We start from the raw sequence: 23,000 nt of genomic DNA on the forward strand, positions 1-23,000 counted from the left end.
TGCCTCTCAGTGTTGACAAAACCTGAAATATGATTGTCAAATTCAGGAGCAGAGACAGGGAATGTGTTGCTGCAATAATCAGTGGGACTGACATTGAGAGAGCCGAACCTTTATTTGGAGGGCACATCATCTACAAGATCTTCAACGCCCTGTGACAAATTGGTGCACTGTGTAACTTTGTTTGCTGAGGTACAGTGTACAGGCAGGTGACAGAACAGCTTCATGTGTCTTGGCATAGATCCAGGTCTCTGGAACTGTACTGGAGGGATAATATCATTCTTCTAAAAGATACAGTATTCTTTCAGTTGGTGTTTTGATGATGGTGCGAGAGAGCTGTGTCTGACATATCAGTCTAAAATGCCCATCACAGTATAAAAATCACTGTAAAATCATTAGCGGGGTTAAACCTTCAGGCCTTTACTGTTCTCTTGGTGTACAACTTCCATGAACTCACTCACTGTATTAGAATATGGTGAAGAATGACTCATCTGACAATATTACTTTCGTCTACATCTCTGTAGAAGAGTGTGTTTGGCATTTGCACTGAACCCTTAAATGTGCATTCGTCTTTCTAATGAGGGGTTTCTGCAGTGCAACCCTACTGTAATTTCCCACTTGCTGACAGTCTGCACTGACATTCAAAGTCACCTGAAAAACAATATATACCATAAAATAGCTACATAGTTTCTGGAAAGTGTATCTGGCCCATTTTCTTAACAGTTTTTCTACATTACCTACAATGCCATTCGACTACCTTCTGATAGTGATGCCAGTAGAATTTAGGCTTTGTTTCATGTCTGAATAAAGAGACAGATGCAGCAACATTTTTTTTTCCATTTATAGTCTGTCGTTCACCTCCTCATCTGTAAACTCTGCTCAGATACGCTTCCACAGCGTCAACATTCATATCGACACCACTGTGCTGGTCATCTCTTGTATAGCTAACTAAATTAATTATAACTCAGCACAACTATGTTGTATAGCTGCATTGCATTCTGGAACTTTGAGTCCGGTGCTTGCTGTTTCCACTTCTTCAGGTCTGGATTTCTCATTAATTTAACAGTGAATGTCACTGGATCATGGTGAGTGAGAAAAGTTCTTGCTCTTTTGTTTTAACTCTAACAACCAAAACTAATCCTAACATTAACCCTTATGTTTAAGAACAGTGATTTTTTTCTCTCCTATTAATCGGCATCGTACCTGTGTTAGTAATGTCTCCCTGTGACGGCAGTTCTGCACACAACTGCTAACTTCTCACGGGAATAATGAAAATACAGACCGACCAGCAAATTAACACCAGAATCACTACACAGATCACAAATATTTCAATATACATATATTTGATGGGTTTCATGGGGGAGTATTCCTCTGAGTTTATTTACTTTATTTACTTACACTCAAATAAACAAAAAACAATCGCGATTTTATATATATATATATATATATATATATATATATATATATATAATTGTGATCATTGAGTCATTTAATTTTTATAATATAATATATAATATAATTATAACATAATTGTATTGTATATATATAGAATAGTGTTTATATGTATATATGATTTTATATATATGATTTCTCAACAGCACGATTTTATATATATATATATATATATATATATATATATGTATGTATGTGTGTGTGTGTGTGTGTGTGTGTGTGTGTGTGTGTGTATATATATATATATATATATATATATATATATATATATATATATATACAGATACACACATACATACAGACATATAGTGATTATATACATATATATGTAAGTATGACACACTAGGTGTAAAAACAGAAAAACAGAACATAAAGCCCGAATAAGTAAGTATGGTACGATCCACTGCCTTTTTCAACGGCGCTGGTATAAACGTGCGTCTGTTCTCACGTGACCTGTGCGTATTGCGTCACACCAGAGGTTGCCGTACGTGTAGACGCCCCCTGTTTGGGTTCGCTAGCTGGTTTAAAATGTCTCTGAACAGAAGAATGAAGAGACAGCAGTTTAGGGAATATTAGCTAAACCTTCAATGAAGTTTCAAAGGTAAAGTCTAGTGCGTTGTATTTAATCTATATGTATATAGCACGCCAGAACCACTAATGGTTTTCCTAGGCGACGTTATTGTGTAATGAATGAGTATAAAAACTGGCCTGTCATTTTTGCACATAATGTTATTTTAATCCCCTCGAAGCGCCTCCGCTAGTCCAGCACCACTGATCAGATCAGCTGCTGCGGTCTCAGGATGCTCACTGGATTGTCTAAACTTTCCTGGTTGATATTTTATATTTCTGTAACTATGGCAGATCACTGACTAACTGACTAGCAATTACGAATACAGGCTAGGAAAAGTGAACATATATCCGCAGTGCTAGCGTTAGCGAGCTAGCTAGTTGGTAAGTTTAATGCTCCTGGCTAGCGAGCTAAACCTGACCCAGGACGGGGTTATATGCCTTTGTATTCGCTTCAGACCGTGCGGGCGATTATAAAATACACCCATGCTGCTGCACGTACTTGAAATCTTTTAAGCTTGACTACAGACAGAAGCTACAGCCAAAATGAATCCCAGTTCTCTGCAGACGCTGGTAATTATGCAGTAGAGCTAGTATGCTAAGTCCTGTTAGCTGCCTGGCTACGTGCGTAAGCTAGCCACTTTATAAGGTCTCGCTAGCAAACTTTCCGCGTATGTGTACAAAGCTGTTGGATAAAATGAGTTGCTGTCCTAATAACGTGAAATTATTCTGCACATATGATCAGCTCAGTTGATAAACGGATCGACAGATTAACTTTATAGTGCAAGTTAAACTTTGTGGAAAGTAACGTTAAGGGTTGTTTTGTTTGCTCAGCTGAAATGAGTGAGTAACTTTTCAGTTATGACAGCTGGTTAATTCATTATTGGAGTTGACATTTTGTGGAGTATCTAGTCAAGTCTAGTTAAATAATAATAATAATCAAAATATATATCGTTTGTTTGATTTGCTATTTTTTGCGACTGCAGTGTCATTTTTCTGTGCTTGCTTGATCAAGGGTAAGATTTCACCTTTTTCTATAAAAAAAAAAACCCAACCCTCATTATTTGTTTAATTACAGGAGGCGAGAGTGTGTGTGTCCTGAGAAAGCGTTAAGCAGATCACCTTGAACATGAGTAAGAAACCTCCTAACAGGCCTGGAATTACTTTTGAAGTTGGAGCCCGAGTGGAAGCTCAAGACTATTTACAAAAATGGTAAAGTGGGGAGAAAAAAAGTCTCAAATTATGCAGTTTTGTTTTATGTATAGGTTACATGTCCCCACCCCCACCCCCCTTTAGGTACCCTTCACGTATAGAGAAGATTGACTACGATGAAGGGAAAATGCTTGTCCATTTTGACCGCTGGAGCCATCGATATGATGAGTGGATTTTATGGGACAGCAACAGGCTACGTCCACTAGAGCGACCCACACTACGTAAAGAGGGGCTGAAAGAAGAGGAGGATGTGACTGTAGGTCTTCGTAAAGTAAATTAATGTGTATGCACTGTAAATCACACTGAAAAAAAAAAAATGCAGAAAATCAGCTTGGACCGAGATGAATTCAATGACCATGCTTGTTGACTAGCAAAAAACGTACTGGAGAAGCTAACCTGGTCTTGTTGGTTCCTTGCTTACAACCAGCCTGCATTAGTGTTTTTGTTTCTAACAGTGGGCTGACAGTGGATATTTGTTTCCATTACGCAAAACGTGCAGTACACTCACGAAGAATGTTCTTGTGAAAGTTTGAAAGATGTGTTTTTTTTTTGGTTTTTTTTTTGGTGGAAATTTAGGGGTTTTTCAAAAATTGGATAAGAGTTAAATGAGCGGTTTACTTATGCAGATGAGAATGTGTTCCTTAATCTCATTAACCATTTGTTAATGAGATTGTTAATTGAGATATTGTTTTTTTTCCAAACGTTTCTACCAGGAGAGACTCGGTGAGATGAGATCATCTCGCCTGCGTGAGCTTCCTGGCTGTACAGAGAACACAGAGGACCAAAAAGACATGCCACAACAGAGACAAGTACACACATCAACTGCTCAGATCTGGCTTTCTAATAACTGCACGTCTCATGACTGTTTGGGGGTGTTTTTTTTTTTTTTTTATAAAACCCCCCTCCATCAATTATGTTGTTGTAGAAACAAATATTGAGGTTGGGGTGATTTGTTTGAATTTGATCTATGCCATTACATTGATCCGTAGTGGCCTTGAATTTGCATGGAGATGCTTGTTCCTAGTGATGTATATAATTTATACCATGGTCTCGATTCTGACTGGCTGGAAGGTGTGCATTATACGGTTTGAATGCACAGGTAGATCCAGTCAGTTTAATCTCCGTTCTAAATTAATGCGCTACCTATAAACAACCGTAACCATAGTAACATTATTAGTAGACACGCAGCACAGGTGCAGGTACTTCATGCATGTACACTATTTACATTTATTTGAATGAATTATAATAGACTTATCTTGTCGCACTGCTTTATCTCTGTGTATGATTTAGAGCGGGCAGAATTTTAGATCTAACGACCCGCATATATAATATAACTAAGGGAAAACTAGCGTTGTTTTGATCCTTTCAGTCAGATTTTTCACTGCAAACATCAGTGACAGCTTTAAATTGTCACTGCTGGCAAGTGACCTTGGTATAAGCGGGATAATCCATGGCTAGATGCACGTTACATGATTTTTATGCACTCCTCTTCGCAGCAGGTGGTTCTTTGCCACCACATCCTGCATTAAAATCATGTAATGTAGCTGTGGAATATCCCTTAAAGAAATTCAGTAGGACTCCTCTAAGTACAGGCCACAAATTATTCCATATTCAATCAGATAGTCTACCTTTTTAGATTCCTTGTGCGTGTATTAGAAATATTACTGATAGCAGCTGTTTGATAAGATTAATTGTAATCATCTAGAATCCGATTATTCTGTACATATAATCAGACTAATATATAATCTATATTATAATGTTAGATAATATTATGGGTACTGTTTAGTGTCCCGTTGTTATGAGAAGAACTAGAATTTGCATAATCAGAACTATTTCTGCTGTTTCTACCTTCATCACAGATATCCAGATATCATAGCCTTCAAACTTTATTGGCAAACCAAAAAAACCATGCTGATCTTGCTGAAAACGTGTGAATGTTTATAATATGTGCTAAGAAACACAATGAAGTGGTTTCTTTAAGTAATCATGTATGTCTGCTTCAGTTACAGGAACTGAAAGATGGGGAAGAAGTTCTTGCCCGATGGACAGATTGCCGCTACTATCCTGCCAAGATTGAAAGTGTCAACAAAGAGGGCAAGTTTCATTTTCATATGTGTCATATTACCTTCATCAACTAAATGTACTAGAGCCTGCCTAAAAACAACGTCTTTATTCACAGGAACCTACACAGTCCAGTTTTATGACGGGGTGATTCGCTGTGTGAAACGAATCCATATAAAATCCATGCCAGAGGATGCCAAAGGACAAGTAAGTGACTTTTTAAGGTGTCCATTCCCTCATTATGTCCTGTATTCAAGGCAACACTTTGACTCCTTAAAATCATTTTCAGGAACGTGCCTTTATGTAGTTAAAATGCTACATAATGAGAAATACAGTTTTTACTCTTTAATTAGAAATTAGCTTTACTTTCCATCACTCCTTTTTCAGAAGGTATCAGATCATTGGTGAATTAAGTAATAACAAACAAAAAACAGCCTTTCATCTAAAAATGCTTTTTGTCTTTGTTGCATGAAATATTTAAAATCCATGCATTTTTGTTATTTTGTTGTTTGGCCACTTGTTATTGTGTTATTCCTTTTCCATATCATTTGTTAGATTTGCTCAACTACCTGAAATGTTTTTAGAGAGAAGAGTAACCCTTTTGACAGTGAAGATAATATTGTGTGTTTTTATACTTTTATATAAAGTTGACCCTGGGGCTGGGCAATATGATGATATAATCTCAACAATGTGATACATTATGGCACGATACACTTTTCTGAGATATTGGTGGTATTGCAATATCTTTTCATACACTCACTGAACACTTTAATAGGAACACTATATTAATACAGGGTAGGGCCTCCATTTGTTCTCAAAATAGACTCACTTCTTGGTGACATGGTTTGCACAAGATTTTGGAAACATTTCTTTGAGATCCTGGTCCATGTTGACATGATTGCATGACCACAAATTCTGCAGATTTTACAGATGCAAAAATTCATGCTGTGAATCTCCCATTCTACCACATCGCAAAGGAGTTCTGCTGGATTCAGATCCGGTGACTGGGAAGACCACTGAAGAACACTGAACTCATTATCATGTTCGTGAAACCAGTTTGAGATGACTTTTGCTTTATGACATGGTGCATTATCATGCTGGAAGTAGCCATTAGAAGATGGTAAATTGTGGCCATGAAGGGATGCACATGGTCAGCAACAATACTCAAATAAGCTATGGCATTCAAGTGACGATTGATTGGTATTAACAGGCCCAAAGTGTGCCAAGAAAACATTCCTCACACCATTTACACCACCTCCACCAGCCTGGACTGTGGACACAAGGCAGGTTGGGTCCATGGAGTTGGTGCCAAATTCTGACCCTGCCATCTGTGTGCCTCAGCAGAAATCGAGATTCATCAGACTTGGCTCCTGTTCTTGGCTCACAGAAGTGGAACCTGCCATGGTCTTCTGCTGTTGTAGCCTCAAGGTTCAATATGTGCATTATTAGATGCTTTTCTGCTCACCACAATTGTACAGAGTGCTTATCTGAGTTACTGTAGCCTTTCTGTCAGCTCGAACCAGCCTGGCCATTCTTCACTGATCTCTCTCATCTAAAAGGCGTTTTTTGTCCACAGAACTGCTGCTCACTGGATGTTTTTTCTTTATTGCACCATTCTGAGTAAACTCTAAAGTCTGTTGTGTTGAAAATCCCAGGAGATCAGCAGTTGCATCTATTTGGTCCGTTTGATCGGTTATATATATTTGATCCGTTTCGTATGTCCTGCCTCTGGATGGAGTTTTCATCTACTCCAATTCCAGATTGCTGGGGCTACGGCTGCTTCTATGGCCAAACAGACTTCATATAAATCCATAATGAACATTTTCACACTATCTGTTGTTACCCAGATGAGGATGGGTTCCCTTCTGAGTCGGGTTCCTCTCAAGGTTTCTTCCTCTTAAAACATCTTAGGGAGTTTTTCCTTGCCACCGTCGCCGCTCAGTGGCTTGCTCAGTTGGGATAAATTCGTACCTTTAATATCTATATACCATGTTGATATTTCTGTAAAGCTGCTTTGAGACAATGTCTATTGTAAAAAGCGCTATACAAATAAAATTGAATTGAATTATACAGATACTCAAACCAGCCCATCTGGCACCAACAATCATGCCACAGTCAAAGTCAATGAGATCCAATTTTTACCCAGTCTGATAGGTGATGTGAACATTACCCGAAATCGCTGGCTCGTATCTGCATGATTTTATACATTGCACTGCTGCCACATGATTGGCTGATTTAACTAATTGCAAGAATAAGTAGGTGTATAGGTATTCCTAAGAAAGTGCTCTGTGAGTTAGTAGTGGACTAATAACCTGTCTTTTTATTGGTGTTTTGATTACTCTTTTTCCTCCTTCCCAGTGTTAAATTATTTATTTTTGTACACGATTTTCAACTTTAAAAAAAAAAAAATGTAACATACATATGTATATAATATATAAAATACATAGTGTATTATAGAACTGCCTTCAAGGACCGTGACATAATTGCTGTCTTATTGTCCACCCCAGTAACCCCCCCACCCCCCCCCCCCAAAAAAAAATTCCAACCACCCCAATGTCCTTTGTTGCACCTGTTACTCTTTGCCGTGACCAGCGACATGTTATATGTATGAAGCAGGATTGGATTGCCCTCGTAAAGGCAGCCACAGCTGCAGCCAAGAGTAAAGGAGGCTGTAGGCCTCGCACCAGTGCCAACAGCAACAAAGATAGAGAGGACAGAACAGAGCCCAGGCTTGATGAACTCAATGATGAGGATAACAACGCTGACTCGGACAGACTTGGTATTTACAGTGTTTATTAATCTACCAGAAATGAACTGTGATTATCTCTCATAACTTATTATACATATAATCATGCATCTGTCCTCTGGCCTCGTTAAGGCTCTTCTGATGAGGAAGACTGCAAGCCATCTTCTGAGGAGCTTGAAATGGCTAAAAGAAAAAGAAGAAGCAGCAGACCAGGTAGTTTTAACAATGTGAAAAGAGCGCGCCTCAACAAAACAGCAGGTATAGTTTCTCAACTTAAATATGTTGGTCACTTTATATCCAATTTTAATGTTGAATTATCAGATAATGTTACAGCTCATGTGTTTCTGTTAAGTAAAGTATAACGTTATTTCATTTATGCTTTGGATCACTTTTTATTTTAGGCTGTACCAAAACTGACAGTGACTGCAGAGAAGATCTTCCCATGGCATCACAGGTGAGTTATACAACCGAGTTGATCTTTATACGATGGATTCCAAGCTTCTTTTGCTAGGCCATTATTTAAAATATCAATGCTGTGGCAGTGTGCTTTTGAATAATTTAGCCTTTTTTTTTTTTTGTATCCATTCTCCTAGAGTGGTCCGGCACCTGAAACTTGCCCTGGTGATGAGCCATTGCAGTCTGCTGTAACCCAAAGGCATCCTGCATCTCTCTCCAACACACCTCCAGGACCCTCTCGCTCTTGTAGACTAAAGCATGATTCAGGAGAGTCGACTATCAGCAGCTTGAGCACAAGTACAGCAGCAGAGTCTAAACCTTCACCCAGCTCCATTCACACCCTCTCAGATGCACACACAGGTGGGTAAATCCAGAGAGTCTATTTCTGCTTATTGCTCTAACCGTAAACGTAAAGACAAGATGTCCAGGGACCTCAGTTGTTTTGCTTATATGGAAATATGAGACAATATGAAATATGTGACAATTAAAAAAATATACTATCTGAGAGCACGAGACTCAGGACAGTCTCCACATTTGTCTGTATATTTTTAGGCTAGTGTGACACTGATAATATACACAAATGCTGTGTAATACAGGATCATTAATTATGCAGCACCCCATTAATCCATGTTTACCATAATGTTACCAGTAAAGCCAGCAAAGAATTACTTCTGCCAGTCTGCCAGGAATAGTTCGTCACTAAAGCCACTTTTCCACTGCACGGTACGACTCGGCTCAGCTCGTTTTACTTTTCTGAGCTTGCTTTTCCACTGCAGTGTAGTGCCAGGAATAATGTTATCAAAGCCCTGTACAAATACACGATCAGGCCATATTCCAAACGCCTTTCCTGTTCACTGAACATGGACCCTATTAAGGATGTAAAATAACGGCTTTCTAGAACCAACATCGAGCTCGATATGACTACGTTAGATTCAGCCGTGACAGGAGTGACTTCGATAAATGCCTGTTTGGAAATCAGTAACAAGCGAGATGTGAAAATCTATGACCAATACCTTTTGTTGTAATTTTATCTGTAATGAGAAAATTATAAATAATTTTCGATTAATAGAATATCATCATACACAAAGTATGTATTAAATGACACACATTTATTCAGGCACAGTGAGACCGAGAGACCGAGGTGGTACTAAAAAAATAACCAGGTACCAGGTACTATCCACAGTGGGGAACCCCCCCCCCCCCCCCCCCCCAAAAAAAAAAAAAAGCGAACAGAGTCGAGACGTACCATGCAGTGGAAAAGTGCCATACCTAACAATCATTCACAGTTTTTTTTTCTTTTTAAACAAACAAAATTAAAAAGTACAAACACTGAAAACATCAACAAAAAAAAGAGCCATACCTGACTGTCTCACTAATATTATTAATTGTGTGCGAGAGATTCATTGCATGTACACTATGGACAAAAGCTTCCGGATTCCTGACGATCACACCTACATGTGCTTTTCTTTTTTTTAACATCGCATTCCAGATTTAGTCCCCCTATGCTGTTATATAATAACCTCCAATCTTCTTCTTCTGTGCATGCGAGTGTAGCCACTTCAAACTCTCCTCAGAGGCGCAGAAGATCTCAGCGTCTTGCGACTTCCTTAGACCCAACCTGTCCACCCTCACCACCTAGCCGGGATTCCAACCCCACCACGCCACAGACTGACAGTAGTCAGAGAGCAGGTACAAGATCCAAAATCATGGCACACAAAAGCAACGATCAAGTGATGGCCATCTGGCCAAATAAGGCCCTCTAACGTTACTAGTACCAGAAAATTTCCATTTAAATGCAGTAAAACCCTCACTAGAGTTTTATATCATTGCATCAGGCAATTCAAATCCCAAATTTATTGTACTACATTCATGCCATTGCCTTTACGAAGCCATCCTCTCCAGTGCTTCCTCATTATTATGAGTTTATATCTTTCTGTCGAGCAGCACTGATGCCAAACCCGTGCTCGATCGTTTTAACCTTTATAGTAGAAAATAAGTTTGCCTGTGTAATTTTACCTTCATCAGTGCCCAGGGACAGCTAGATGTCCAGTGCCAGAAGTGTAATAAAGTCTGGCTCTCAAACTCCGTTTAACCCACAAAGCCATGAATTAAAGTTTCACAGATATCTAATATTGCGGAGCTGATAAAAAGTGACGAGTGATATGGAATTCAAGAGGAAGAGTAGTTATTCATTTCTTTAGCTGTTAACTCTTCATCTTACTTTTGTACATGCGTATTTACCCACAGCTGCTTTCTGTAGGTAAATGAGGTGGATAAGGAAAACATATCTGGATCGGGCTTTTCCAAAATGTTTTGGTTCTGTTATTTATATCCATGTAATTACCTTGAAGTATGCTGTTTTTCAGATGCTGATAATAGTTGCTTGGTGAAAGCTGAACCCTCTTTAAGCAAACCAGTCACTGGTACTCCTCCATCGTCTGTTCCTTCTCCTGGAACTGCTCAATCAGCAGTCACTGAGAAGGAAGGAATGACTGACGTGTTGCTCGTCAGTCATACGTTAGTGGCAGAGAGATTGCCAGCTGTTGTAGCAGGTAAGCTTGTGCTGATACCACAGAATGGTGTAATACCTAGCTTCTCAGTTTAGAATCACTGTGGTTTGGATTAAACGAGTTAATAGTAAATATTGGTTCAATAGTAAAAATCTTGTTCAGTCGGTTATATTGTTACAAATATCCGATGATTATAATTTACTTACAGTTATATTTCTTGTTCTCTCTCTGTTCTTTCACCTTAGCTACTGGTCCAAAAACTGCTTCCAGGACCCATAAACCCAACAAACATGCCAGAGAGCCCAGTATGTAATGCGACCTTACATTTAATGTAAAACTTTTTAGTAGTCAATTTGATCATTTCTCTTGCATCAAGATGGTTGAGGATGAATAGTACTTTTAATTTTGATTCTTCACCGTTTCTCTTCTAGTAATAAATACCAAGCGATCTGATGACCCCATGTCTCCTAATGAGTCTCTGGTTGACCTGGACCATAATAAGTTCAAGTGTCAAATTCCAGGCTGCTCTAAAGCCTTTCGGAAAGCCAAGCTGCTAGATTACCATCTGAAGTATTACCACAATAATGAAAAAGAGCTGGAGAGTGAAGTGTGTTCACCTGAAAGAGGAGGTCGCACCAGGGCCACATCTACTTCTGTACCCACCAGCAGCCTAGTGGAGATACCGGACAGCAAGAGGCGCAGGACAGTCTCCACCTCCTCCTGTATGTGCAAATATAGTTGCATAGTTTAATATATGCTTGAACTCCATTGTCCGTTTATTTAGCTAAATATCTAATAAATGTTCTTTTAGCTTTATCTACATATGCCTTTTGTAGTCAGAATACATAACAGTGCAGAAGTTTTTTTTTAATTATTATTTTTTGCGGCACATAAAACTTGTATCCTGATTCCAACACTTTACTTCTGAGAGGTTGTTTATCGCTATTCAGTATGGTATAAGGCATGAGCTCGACCTACCCTACAAGTTTAACGTTGCTGTCCCTCTTTACAGCTCTGTCCTCTCAGGGCCACATGTTACAGCTGGACTGTGCTGGCTCTTGTCTGAAGCCCCCAAAGTTCTGTAGGAAGAAGCATTCGTCTGCCTCTGTCAGCTCTGACAGCACTGAAGTCTCACTGCCCCCTTTACACAGAGAAAAGACTTTTGAGAACTTTAATGACAAGATCCTCAAGAGGGTCACTGAGAAAGATAAACACTTGGATCAAGGTAAGTATTAAATATAGACTACAAGCTGTGTGAAAACTTCACACGTTAATTTGCCAGATCCGAAATGTGTACGATTTAACATACAGATTAATTTATTTTTAATTGTACTGGTTGAAGAACACTAGCTTGCTTATTTGGGATATCACTCCGTTCACTATTATAACAATTTGTGTCTTTCTACTATCTACAGGGTTCGTACAAGGTGCTTGAATTTGGCTTGTTGAAATTTTAGTATTGGAAAACCTTGAAAATAATTTATTTTTATATAGTGGTGCTTAAAAAGTGCCTGAATTATAACAAATCAATAAATATGAAATTGCAAAAAACTTTAGTGTTTATTTTTGATAGAACACTAATACATCCTTTCACTCAAAATATGAAACCCAGCTGCAGCCTCTCCCCCTCCTCCCGCTATTCACTCACTCTGTCACTTCGCGAGACATAAGGGAGTAGGATACGGATGCAAGTGCAGTTAAACAGTTAAATTAAAGGAGACAAAGGCAGACAAATCCAAATCGTAATCCAAAAACATAGTCAAGACAGGCAAAGGGTCAGGCAATCGTCAAACAGGCATAAACTGGGCTAAGCAGAAATCACGACGAGGAAACGAGAAACAAGTTCATACACATGGAACACGAAACAGGAACCTAAGACTGGGAGTGGAAAATGCCAGTGTGGACAAAGTGAACTAATCTAATGTTTAAATTAACTAAATCAATCTGACTATATTAACTATCTAACTATCTCTAATACTCCGTGCCGTGTACTGGGAGGCAAGCGGTATATATATCAAACACCCCCCCCACTACGTGTCCATAGTCAACAATGTCACGGTTGTACACATTCGAAGAGCGGGCACTTGCGTACCTTACTTGTGCACGCGCCCTCCGGCTCGACAAGCGCGCTGCCTAAAGGGGAGACCATGGCACACTCATTGCGACAGAGGAAGCTCTGTCAGTCCACTTCTCAGACCCATGTAGCGATTTATTTATTTATTTATTTATTTATTTATTTATTTATTTATTTATTTATTTTTAAAGCACCTAGTGACACATCGACTGGGTAAACCTTGCCAACTTCTCATAGAAGAGAGTGGCCAGTAGTGCCCCGTGAGCACAAGGTCCTGCTTTCCCGCTGCAGGTACAGCTCTCTCCCTCTCTTTGCGGCTACTCTGTTCAGGAGAGGAGCAGCACATTCACTTCACTTCCAGTTTTCTTGGAGTGAACATTTTACATGTAAATATAGCTGAGATCACAGCTGTTGTATTTAACTTAAGTGTATGGTGGTTTTTTCAGATGAGGACAAAAGGATTTTAGCAGTGCTGAGCAGCAACTTGTAAACCACTTGGAAGTGAACGCTGGTGAACATGTAGTCTCTTAATGGGCTGCGGTTCAGTCACTATTTCATACTCATTTCGTTTTCTGACAACAGAAACAGATATATATATATATATATATATATATATATATATATGAAAACTTTATTGGTAATTTGGCTTCTGTATTAAAATACAGTTTGTGAGTGCACAAAGTACTGAATGAATATGTATTGAATATGCTAATTAGTGCATTACATCATCTAGTGACATTTAGCAACTTTCAGTGGAAATTTGTTGGCAACACTGATGCTGTCTCTCACCTGGAGTATACTGACATCATGGTGAAGACAAAGCAATGCCTGGGAAATGCAAATTTAGTCCAGCATGGCTGGAAATATGCCATATAAAAAAACATTGTTTTATTATTATTATTATTATTATTATTTTAATCAATTCTTTTGGAATTTAAAAACGAAAAATAAATAATGTTTGACACCTCTTGTGGGGGGCACGGTGGCTTAGTGGTTATTATGTTTGCCTCACACCTCTTGGGTAGGTGCTTCGATTCCTGCCGCCGCTCTGTGTGCATGGAGTTTGCATGTTCTCCCCGTGCTTCGGGGGTTTCCTCTGGGTACTCCGATTTCCTCCCCAGTCCAAAGACATGCATTGTAGGCATCTCTAAATTGTACATAGTGTGTATGTGAGAGAGAGAGAGAGAGAGAGAGAGAGAGAGAGTGTGATGGTGCCCTGCGACAGGTTGGCACTCTATCCAGGGTGTCCCCCACCTCGGGATAGGCTCCAGGCTCCTTGCGACGGGGGTACAGAAATAGATGGATGGATGCACGCCTCCTGTATAGTCCTTGAAAGTCCTTGAAAGTCCTGGAATTTCATTATGTAGAATCTGTATGATCCCTGTATCTAGCTGTCACAGACACAAGCACCTGTTCAAGACTGCTCTTAAAAGGTGTATGTGAAACTTTTTTTCTTATTCTTCCCCCAGGACTATGTATGAAGCCTGAAAGGAAATTCAAAATTGAAGAGAAGTGCCAGCTCATTGGTAAGCTCTTTTGGGCTGCAGTGTTTTGTGTGTTGAGTGAACTGATCTTCTCACACATTTTCATAATTTAATGAAATGTCGCTTCCTTTGTCAGGGAAAAAGAGGGATAAAGAACGCAGAGATAGAAAAGAAAAAGACCCTTTCAAACTCAAACAGAAGAAAAAGAAGAAGAAGAAGAAGAAATCGAAGCAGTACTGTAAGACATTGCATCTCTCTGTAGCATTTAAAGGAAGTCTAGATTTTCTGTTTGTCAGTGTCCCAGTTTTATTGTTTTTATTAAAGAAAATAGTTTGAAATGTTTGGTATATTATGCACAGGTGAAGCTTGACTAAAAAAAACAACACACTTTTTTTTTTCTATAGCAGTACCATCAGAATGTTTCAGTTTAAATTGTTGCACGTTCAACCTGATAAATCGTTTCAGCTGGGGAGAGTTACAGTGCAAAGGTTTGATCAGAGACCATTACATTTTGGTTACCTCCAAGCCAAGGCAGCTCTTTGTATGAAGGACTTTCAGGTTTTGCTGACATGCCTTGCAGTGTGAGGCACTTGAGCCCTCTGTCACCTCATTAAACAGTGTATACGCTTATCAAGAATTAGGAATCGAAACTCTCATCATCTTCACCCAGGTTACTCTGATATGGAAGATGTCTCCATGTCCTACTTGGAGAGACCAGCGTATCTACTTCACCGCTCTTCCTCTAGCTCCTTTTCCAAGCACTCAGCCTTCCAGTTTCCTCGTGCCATACTGTCGGTCGATCTCACAGGAGAGAGTGAGTATTCATATTCAACGCAAAAAAAATAAAAATAGAAAGTCTTCTGGTGCTTAACAAATGTTTGCTTTTTCTTAATCACTACTTATGTCTTGCCAGACCTATCAGACATTGACTTCTTAGAGGACTCCACCACAGAGTCTTTGCTGTTTAGTGGTGATGAATACAACCAGGATCTGGACTCTCTCACAATGGAGGATTTCCAGGATGAGGAGGACGAGTCTGCTAATGAGATTGTCCGTTGCATTTGTGAAATGGATGAAGAGAATGGCTTCATGATTCAGGTGGGTGTGTGTGAAGTCTTGGGTCAGAGCACATTGTAGCAAAAAAAAAAAAACCCATAGCATTTTACTCTGAATAACCAAAAACACCTTTAGATGCCTTATTAAGTTAGATTTTGAGTTTGAAATTTAAGGTATTGAAACTATTTGAAATTGTAATTGAAACTATTTTAGTAGTATAAATAACCAACTGAAGTTGGTAAAATAATTTGTGTATATTTGGTTTACATCTCAGTCGTAAGGTAAACTGATGACAGTCACCAGCAAGTCTTGTTCTTATTAAAACAATGCCACAGAAACAGGAAAAGGTCCAGTATACAAAAACAACACATATTTGTGACCCTGTCCAGTAGGGCTGGGTGATTATGTTGATATAATATCGATATCGTGATAAATGATTATGCGATACACTTTTGAGATATCCTTGGTATGGTGATATGTTTTTTTTTATGCTATTAATAATTACAAATTAAATGGTACTGAATGGATGCTGTTAATTTGACATAATTTTAACTTATTCTTCTTTGTCTCTGTAGGCATTAAAGTAAAGTATCATCAAACTCAGCTTAACTTTTTTTGTATATTTTACTATTGTTTTGCAGGCCGTTTGTTAGCTAAATGATATATCGTGATGCATGTCATGTATCGTCGAAATGTCCTCATGTATCATGATATTTTTGTCATATCCCCCACCCCTACTATCCAGTAATTCTCGATTTAACTGTATGTCACAGATTTGGGAGTCACAGGTCCTTGCAAACAGGTTATGGAAAAGATTTTTTTTCTCATTTAAAATAGTCTCTAGAGGGAGATCTAAGCCCATAGTGTAAGATCCACCCTGAATTTTTTAAAAACTCCGTTCTGTCCTCTGCTTCAAATGCCTTACAAGCAAGCAGTTTAACATCTTTACTGATGTCAGTGGAACGGGTAAAACCAATACAATACAAAAATGGGATTCTAAATAGGAAAAGTTAACAATTATGTTCATTTAAATCTAATGGATGCTCTTTACATCAAATGTAGCTCAAATTCCAATCCCCTGAAACAGCAGAGCTAATTCACAAAATGAAGCAAATAATTTGACACATTAACATAACAGAAATAGTCAACAACTAAAGATACATCTTCATTATAGAATTATAAAGTGATCCTATTTAAAACATACTGACAATGCCTTAAAAAACAACTAAAATCAAAGAAGAGCAGCAGCCATGACCACATGCTTTCCCTGCAGTGCTGAAACAAGGTGCACATTTCACATCACAAGTTAAGGACTCTTGTAGTACCAACTTTCAACAGTTAGGGGTCACTTCACTTCAACTTAATAATCTAATAATGTAACTTAAAGTGCACCTATTATGGTTTTTCATATATTACCTTTCATGTAGTGTGTTATATACATAGCTGTTTGTGAATATAAAAACAACTGTAAAGTTTAAAAAATCGAAGTGCTTAACAAACCGAGTTATTGATTCCCAAAAGAAGGAAGTGATCCTGAACAGCTGAACCTAGCCTACGTAGGTTTGTAACAAAAAGCCCCACCTCAGGTCTTCATCGTCTGTTCGCGACCAGTCTGAGCTGAAACTCGTTATGGTAGTGCGCGTTTCCTTTTTGTCACACGCTGACAGTGGTAGACCAATCACAACAGGGACATCTGACCAATCAGAGCAGAGTATGCGCTCTAAAAGGAGGAGTTTAGAACGAATCCTGTAGAGCTGATCATTGAACGAGCCGTTTTTGACTCTGTCCATAGGGAACAGAACACCGACTTGTTAGCTAATTATGACCTGGAAAATTGTCTGAGCATTAGGCTTTTAAGTCCACACTAGGTCTTTCCTTTTGGACCATCTATTGTTAAGTATTTTCATTCTGGCTAAAATGTGGTGTCTTTGACTTGGAAGGGAATGAATAATTACATCAGTTCTGTGCACTTTGATGCATGATGTTTGTTTCTCCCCTTCAGTGTGAGGAGTGTATGTGCTGGCAGCATAGTGTGTGTATGGGACTGCTTGAGGACAGTATACCTGAGCAGTATATTTGCTACATCTGTAGAGACCCACCAGGTAAATAAACTTCCCACAAGCATGCACAACTAGTGTTTAGTTTAAAGGCAACTTTACCACTGAGTAAGTTAGGACAAAATTCACCACTTGACTGCTTCTGGATTTCATCATTAATGTTTTTTGTTGTTGTTGTTTTTTAAAAATAATGTGAACTAATTTGTTTGTGCATCAGGACAGAGATGGAGTGCCAAATATCGTCATGATAAAGACTGGCTATATAAGGGCCAAATGTATGGCTTATCTTTACTGACGGAGAACTACTCGCATCAGAACGCTAAGAAGATTGTGTCTACACATCAGTTACTCGCTGATGTGTACAGTGTTAAAAAGGTGCTTCATGGCCTACAGCTCAAGATGGACATCTTACAGTAAGAGGATTTATTACTGAGTCTCTGTGAATGAGAGAGGCAAACACATAAAACTGAGAAAGAACAGCTTGTGAACAGCAAAGGCTGATTTATAGTTCTGTCTGTATTTCTCCAAGCATGTGTGCTCATCGTGTGTAGATGTTCTAGAGACACCTCTTACACATAATGTGAACATATGCACTGTTACACATCAGTTGCACATTACGTGTCATGTTACAAAGCAGAATGTACAGGAAACCACGTAGAAATTCTTTTGTTTGTCTGTAGTAGAAAGTGTTGCATGTTGTATAAATTCTTAGTGTTGCACTTCTTCTGGCAATTGATTAAACTGCTCATTTTATCATATTGTTCTTGTTCTGACTCCCTGCTTAACTAATCAGCATTTCCAAACAGATTTGGAAAGCATTTAGAGAGAAAGTTTTGTCTGTTTTTGTGGTTTTTGCTTACTCTCAGACCAATGCTTGAAACTTTTCTTACTTTTCAATCCTATATGTATTAATTTAGTTATTCATCGATTTATTTATTTTTACTCCAAAGGAATAAACACAATCCCAGTTTACACTTGTGGGCTCGTTCTTGGGTGAACTCGGACGAGGACCAGCCTATGGGCGGAGTTCCAGACTGCATCATGTTTCAGCAGCGCGTCAGCCAGAACTTAAATCCTGAGACCTATATCACCAGTGAGCACAGCTACCAAAAGCCTTCTGGCGTGGGCCACCAACACAAACATGAGCAGGGCTTCCAGACTGCCTCTCAGACACTGTCATTTATACCAAAGGAGGAGGAGGTTAGTTTGACATCGCTTGTGGGCTAGAAATGAATGTAAAGGAGAATTAGGGGAACGCATTCTATTGTAGCACTGATATGATAACACAGACCAGCCTCCATGGCAAAACAAACCTCTATGAAGCTATCTAGAGTTAATTGTTTATACACCCTTACACAGTATGATTTCTCTCCAAGTCCTAGTGATGATCTTTTTTTTCAATTCATAACTTTGTATTGTATCAGGTACAGATTGCAGAAGATTCTGCTGTTCAAAATGAGTGTCTGATGCTCTGTATGTTTGGGTGCAGGTGAGCAGTGCTATCTCATTGTCTGGCTGTGTGAGTGAGAGCAGCTCGGGGCAGGTGGAGCCAGCGAGAAACTGTCTGCAATGGCAGATGAACCTCCTCACACACATTGAAGATGTTCAGAACCAGGTGGCTGGCCGCATGGATCTCATCGAGAAAGAGCTAGATGGTGATTTGTTCAATATATTTTCTACTATAACTATATAACTCTCCTTAGGGCAGTATGATTGGAGAGCAGATCCTGCTGGTGCCTTATAACTCTAGGGGACAGGGTTTGAACCTGATCTTTTGTTTACTGCCTGTGCAGAGTTTTGCATGTTCTCCCTGCGTTTCCGTTGGATTGCTAGTTTAAATTCACTCGAGGTATGAAAGATTGTACGAGTGTGTGATTCCCTGAGATTGACTCCAGGGTGTATTCCTGCCCTGCAGCAACTGTTCCCAGGATCCACAGTGTCCTTGCCTAGGATAAAGATGAAATTAAAGAATGAATAATGTGCTTATTAGTGGTGCATGTTAAATATGACGTTTTTTTGGTGCAGTAATCATTCTGGCCAACTATGTGGCCCACTGCCCCACTTTATGCACAAACAGTCCACTACTGGTTTGGCTTATGTGGTTTCTGCCTTGTTAAAAATGTTTCTTTTCATGCACATCATCCATGCAAAATGGGGGGTTTTTTTGTTTGTTTTTTTACTCTTGACAATGGCTAACTACATATTTTGTTGTTTTTGATCTTGCTCCTGCTGTGGCTTCAGTGTTGGAGAGCTGGTTGGATTTCACAGGAGAATTGGAGCCTCCAGATCCTCTGGCCAGACTGCCTCAGCTTAAATGGCGAATGAAACAGCTGCTTTTGGACTTGGGGAAGGTACAACAGATGAGCACAATGTGCTCTGTGTGACATGGTCACAGGTTGGAGGCAAACACTTAAGGGCTGTGTGTGTATTTGTCAGAAACTTTAGGGCACAACAGCACATACTTGTAGAACCTAATGCACAGTGCATACTTTTAAAGAACACAATTAAAGAGAGTGTAGATGATGATCCTGCGCAGTGGTTGTTCCTCCACCGTGCATTAACAGAATTGCAGGACGAGCAAGAGCTGTGCTCCTAATACAGGTCTAAACCATGCAGCGTTCAAGTGCTTGCTGTCTCAACAACGCATGAAGATGAGGACAATGTTCAGCTTATTCAAAACAACATAGTGTGTTTACTTGCACCACTCGCAATCATAAATAATTGAAACGATCTTTGAAAAATAAAAAAATACATGAGCAAAGTGGTGTTTTCTTTCTTATCTCTTGTTAGAAATGCTTCTCAGAATAATGTATCACCAAAAGGCACACCAGTTGTGCTGTAACAGAATATTTAGAATTGATTCATCATTGGAGTTTTCATCTGAAGAAGTTAAAGAAAGAATGGTTCTTAAATACTATGTGTTTGTGTTACTGGAATGAATGTATTTGGGCGAAAGTGATGTTTGTAACACTTGAGGAGTAAATTGTTACTTATAACACTTACTTAGACACAGGATAAACCACCACAGATTAAAATTGAGATGAAAAAACCTACAATATATATGTCGATTGTCCGGTTCGGACATTTTCTGTGTCAGTGTCCACATAATTTTGAAATTATTCAGATGGTTGTCTGCAGTACTAGTTGATCCTGATGATGTGCTGCTGAACAATCCATTCCAACAAGTAATCTGGTCCAGGCACCTAGTCCAGAATGGGTGTATACGTCTCTTCACCCCCAAACTCCTCTGTTATATTCTTATTATCCAACTTTTTGCTTCTGAAAGCTTTGTCATTTTGATTGTCCCCAGTGCAGTAAGCTAGTGTGGAGCTGAAGGCAAATATATTTTACAAGGATGTTAGCGTGGCTTTTATTTTAAATGTCTATCATGCTTCTATGTACTGTAAAGAACAGGAAAGAAAACGAGGCATAGTAGGACAATATATACTTGAACATGTCTGTTTTATTCAACATTTATATTAATCTGTATAAAAGTGTTGAAGTTGATTTTGTAAAATCTGAAGTTGATTTTGATGAGATACCAGCTGTACATTAGAGTTTATTTAAAATCTTGATGCAACTAACTTTATGTACTTCAATAAAAGATATTCTGACTATTCACTGTTATGACATTGTCACTATTTGCATATCAGCTTCACTGTGCTCTAGTTTACTGACTGCCTTTACATTTGAGGAACTTGTTTTGTATGATTTGCTTTTTCACATTATCTTGACAATACATTCAAGTGCACATGCAGGAGCTGGATATTCTAAACAGTGATATACAGTATATGCTTTTTTCCATTTTGTTAATCCAATACGGTTTATTCCTTGTATGTGGTGCTTTTTTGGGCCTCAAAACATCAAAAGAAAATTGTGGTATAATGTGTATGAGTGGAACATGCAGAATGTCATGATAAAACATCCTAAAATCAGTAACTAAACATACAAATAAAGAGGCACAGTAGGATTTATCCAGGTTAGTGTGAAATAGCCACCAAAATGTGACCTCTACTAATGACACTGATCACAGAAAAAGTAATTTGGGGCAAGCAAAAAAAAATTAAAATAAATAAAAATAATAAAAGCATTAACTAAAATAATACCCATGGACAAGGGGAAAATATGCATATAATAAGGACTTAAAGAGAACTCATTGGGTGCTTCTTGGATAATAGGTTTATGTGAATGTTTGTTTTTAGATACAAACAAGTAAATGGAGATCAAATAAAAGTAGTCTAAAACTATGCTTCACAGTCGATGGGTGAGAGAAGGCATCGGATGCACGAATTTACATATGGTTAAATGTGCATGAACAGTTCTTCCATCCCCCCAATTCGTGTATGGAGATGGAAATAGACAAGTTCACTACTCCAATATGGGACATTCATCCATTAAAAAACCTGGTCTTGGATGAGGACACCTACATGACTAAGCTCTTGTTGTGAAGTAGCTACCGTGAAGGAAAAAAACAACACTCGAAGTTCCAAGCTTGGCTGCTCACTTTATCATGGTGTATGATCCTTAAGTGCTTGAAGCATCCAGTAGAGCTTTATGTTTTAATAGTGAAGAGGTCAGAGACTTCTGAAGTGCCATACAGCAATGACAGTGCAGATCCACACTGTATATAAGGCTGTGATGTGGCTGCTCTCAGTGGGTATGTATTTGCATTCGAAAAGGAGCAAGTGCAGGATGTACCTCTATTGCTTTTTGGTCTTGCTTAGCAGCTTCTGTTTTACTCAGTGCAAAATTTCTGGTAAGACTATTTACCTATTACTTAATCATTTCTATTATTTATGATGAACTCAGTATTTATCTGACTGAAACTCAGAGCTATGGCATTAATCCTGAGAGGAAGGGTTTATGCTGGATGTAGTTCACCCTATTATCCTGTATTATTCAAGATGCTTATGGCCAAAAGTTTGTGGACACCTGACTATCAATACCCGTTTGTGCTTGTTGAACATCCCGTTCCAGATTTAGTCCCTTCTTTGCTGTTATAATAACCTCTACTCTTTTGAGAAGGCTTTCCACTAGATTTTGGAGTGTGGCTGTGGGAATGTGTCCATTCAGTCTCAAGAGTATTACTGAGGTGAGGCATTGATGTTGGGTGAGGAGATCTGGGGTGCAGGCAGTGTTCAAGTTCATCCCGACTGGAGTTGAGGTCAGTTGAGTGGAGTTGAGCTCTGTGCAGGCCACTTGAGTTCTTCTACTCCGGCCTTGGAAAAACATGTCTTCATGGAGCTCACTTTGTACACGAAACATATTTGGGCTGCACCAAAATTGTAATGCTACACTATACAAAGACATCCTATACAATTGTGTGCT

The 23,000-nt window shown here is 38.9% G+C and overlaps 2 protein-coding genes across 5 annotated transcripts in view; both read left to right on the forward strand.

The window, feature by feature from the left end:
- Positions 1 to 1,896: 1,896 nt before the first annotated feature.
- Positions 1,897 to 21,291, forward strand: phf20l1 (PHD finger protein 20 like 1). Of its 4 annotated transcripts, none has more exons than XM_017471957.2 (24): positions 1,897 to 2,050; positions 3,095 to 3,228; positions 3,313 to 3,484; positions 3,942 to 4,037; positions 5,232 to 5,322; positions 5,408 to 5,496; positions 7,903 to 8,068; positions 8,168 to 8,293; positions 8,437 to 8,489; positions 8,629 to 8,851; positions 10,046 to 10,180; positions 10,858 to 11,043; positions 11,247 to 11,306; positions 11,433 to 11,723; positions 12,014 to 12,226; positions 14,545 to 14,601; positions 14,696 to 14,797; positions 15,230 to 15,373; positions 15,473 to 15,657; positions 17,618 to 17,717; positions 17,890 to 18,085; positions 18,623 to 18,872; positions 19,162 to 19,327; positions 19,914 to 21,291. In XM_017471957.2, the coding sequence occupies exons 2-24, from the start codon at positions 3,146 to 3,148 to the stop codon at positions 20,054 to 20,056; spliced, it is 3,327 nt and encodes a 1,108-aa protein (XP_017327446.1). In that variant the 5' UTR covers positions 1,897 to 2,050; positions 3,095 to 3,145; the 3' UTR covers positions 20,057 to 21,291. The 4 variants fall into 4 exon arrangements, with proteins under 4 accessions (XP_017327446.1, XP_017327474.1, XP_017327456.1 ...); XM_017471985.2 differs by having other exon boundaries at positions 7,906 to 8,068; XM_017471967.3 differs by lacking the exon at positions 1,897 to 2,050 and adding an exon at positions 2,207 to 2,589.
- A 101-nt stretch (positions 21,292 to 21,392) lies between these two features.
- tg (thyroglobulin) overlaps positions 21,393 to 23,000 on the forward strand; it is a 43,424-nt gene continuing 41,816 nt past the window's right edge. The window contains exon 1 of the mRNA XM_017477977.3: positions 21,393 to 22,428. Coding sequence (XP_017333466.2) covers positions 22,275 to 22,428 — 154 coding nt within the window. The 5' untranslated portion in view covers positions 21,393 to 22,274. The remainder of the gene's footprint in view (positions 22,429 to 23,000) is intronic.

This window comes from Ictalurus punctatus, chromosome 1, assembly GCF_001660625.3.
Source record: "Ictalurus punctatus breed USDA103 chromosome 1, Coco_2.0, whole genome shotgun sequence".
Lineage (NCBI taxonomy): Eukaryota > Metazoa > Chordata > Actinopteri > Siluriformes > Ictaluridae > Ictalurus > Ictalurus punctatus.

What these genes read in the sequence shown, in the direction of transcription:
- phf20l1 (XM_017471957.2), top strand. Translation starts at nt 3,146, where the DNA reads ATGAGTAAGAAACCTCCTAACAGGCCTGGAATTACTTTTGAAGTTGGA. An exon ending in ATTGCCAGCTGTTGTAGCAG is followed by an intron (nt 11,044 to 11,246) that starts GTAAGCTTGTGC and finishes CTTTCACCTTAG; the next exon opens with CTACTGGTCCAAAAACTGCT. An exon ending in AGATAAACACTTGGATCAAG is followed by an intron (nt 12,227 to 14,544) that starts GTAAGTATTAAA and finishes TTCTTCCCCCAG; the next exon opens with GACTATGTATGAAGCCTGAA.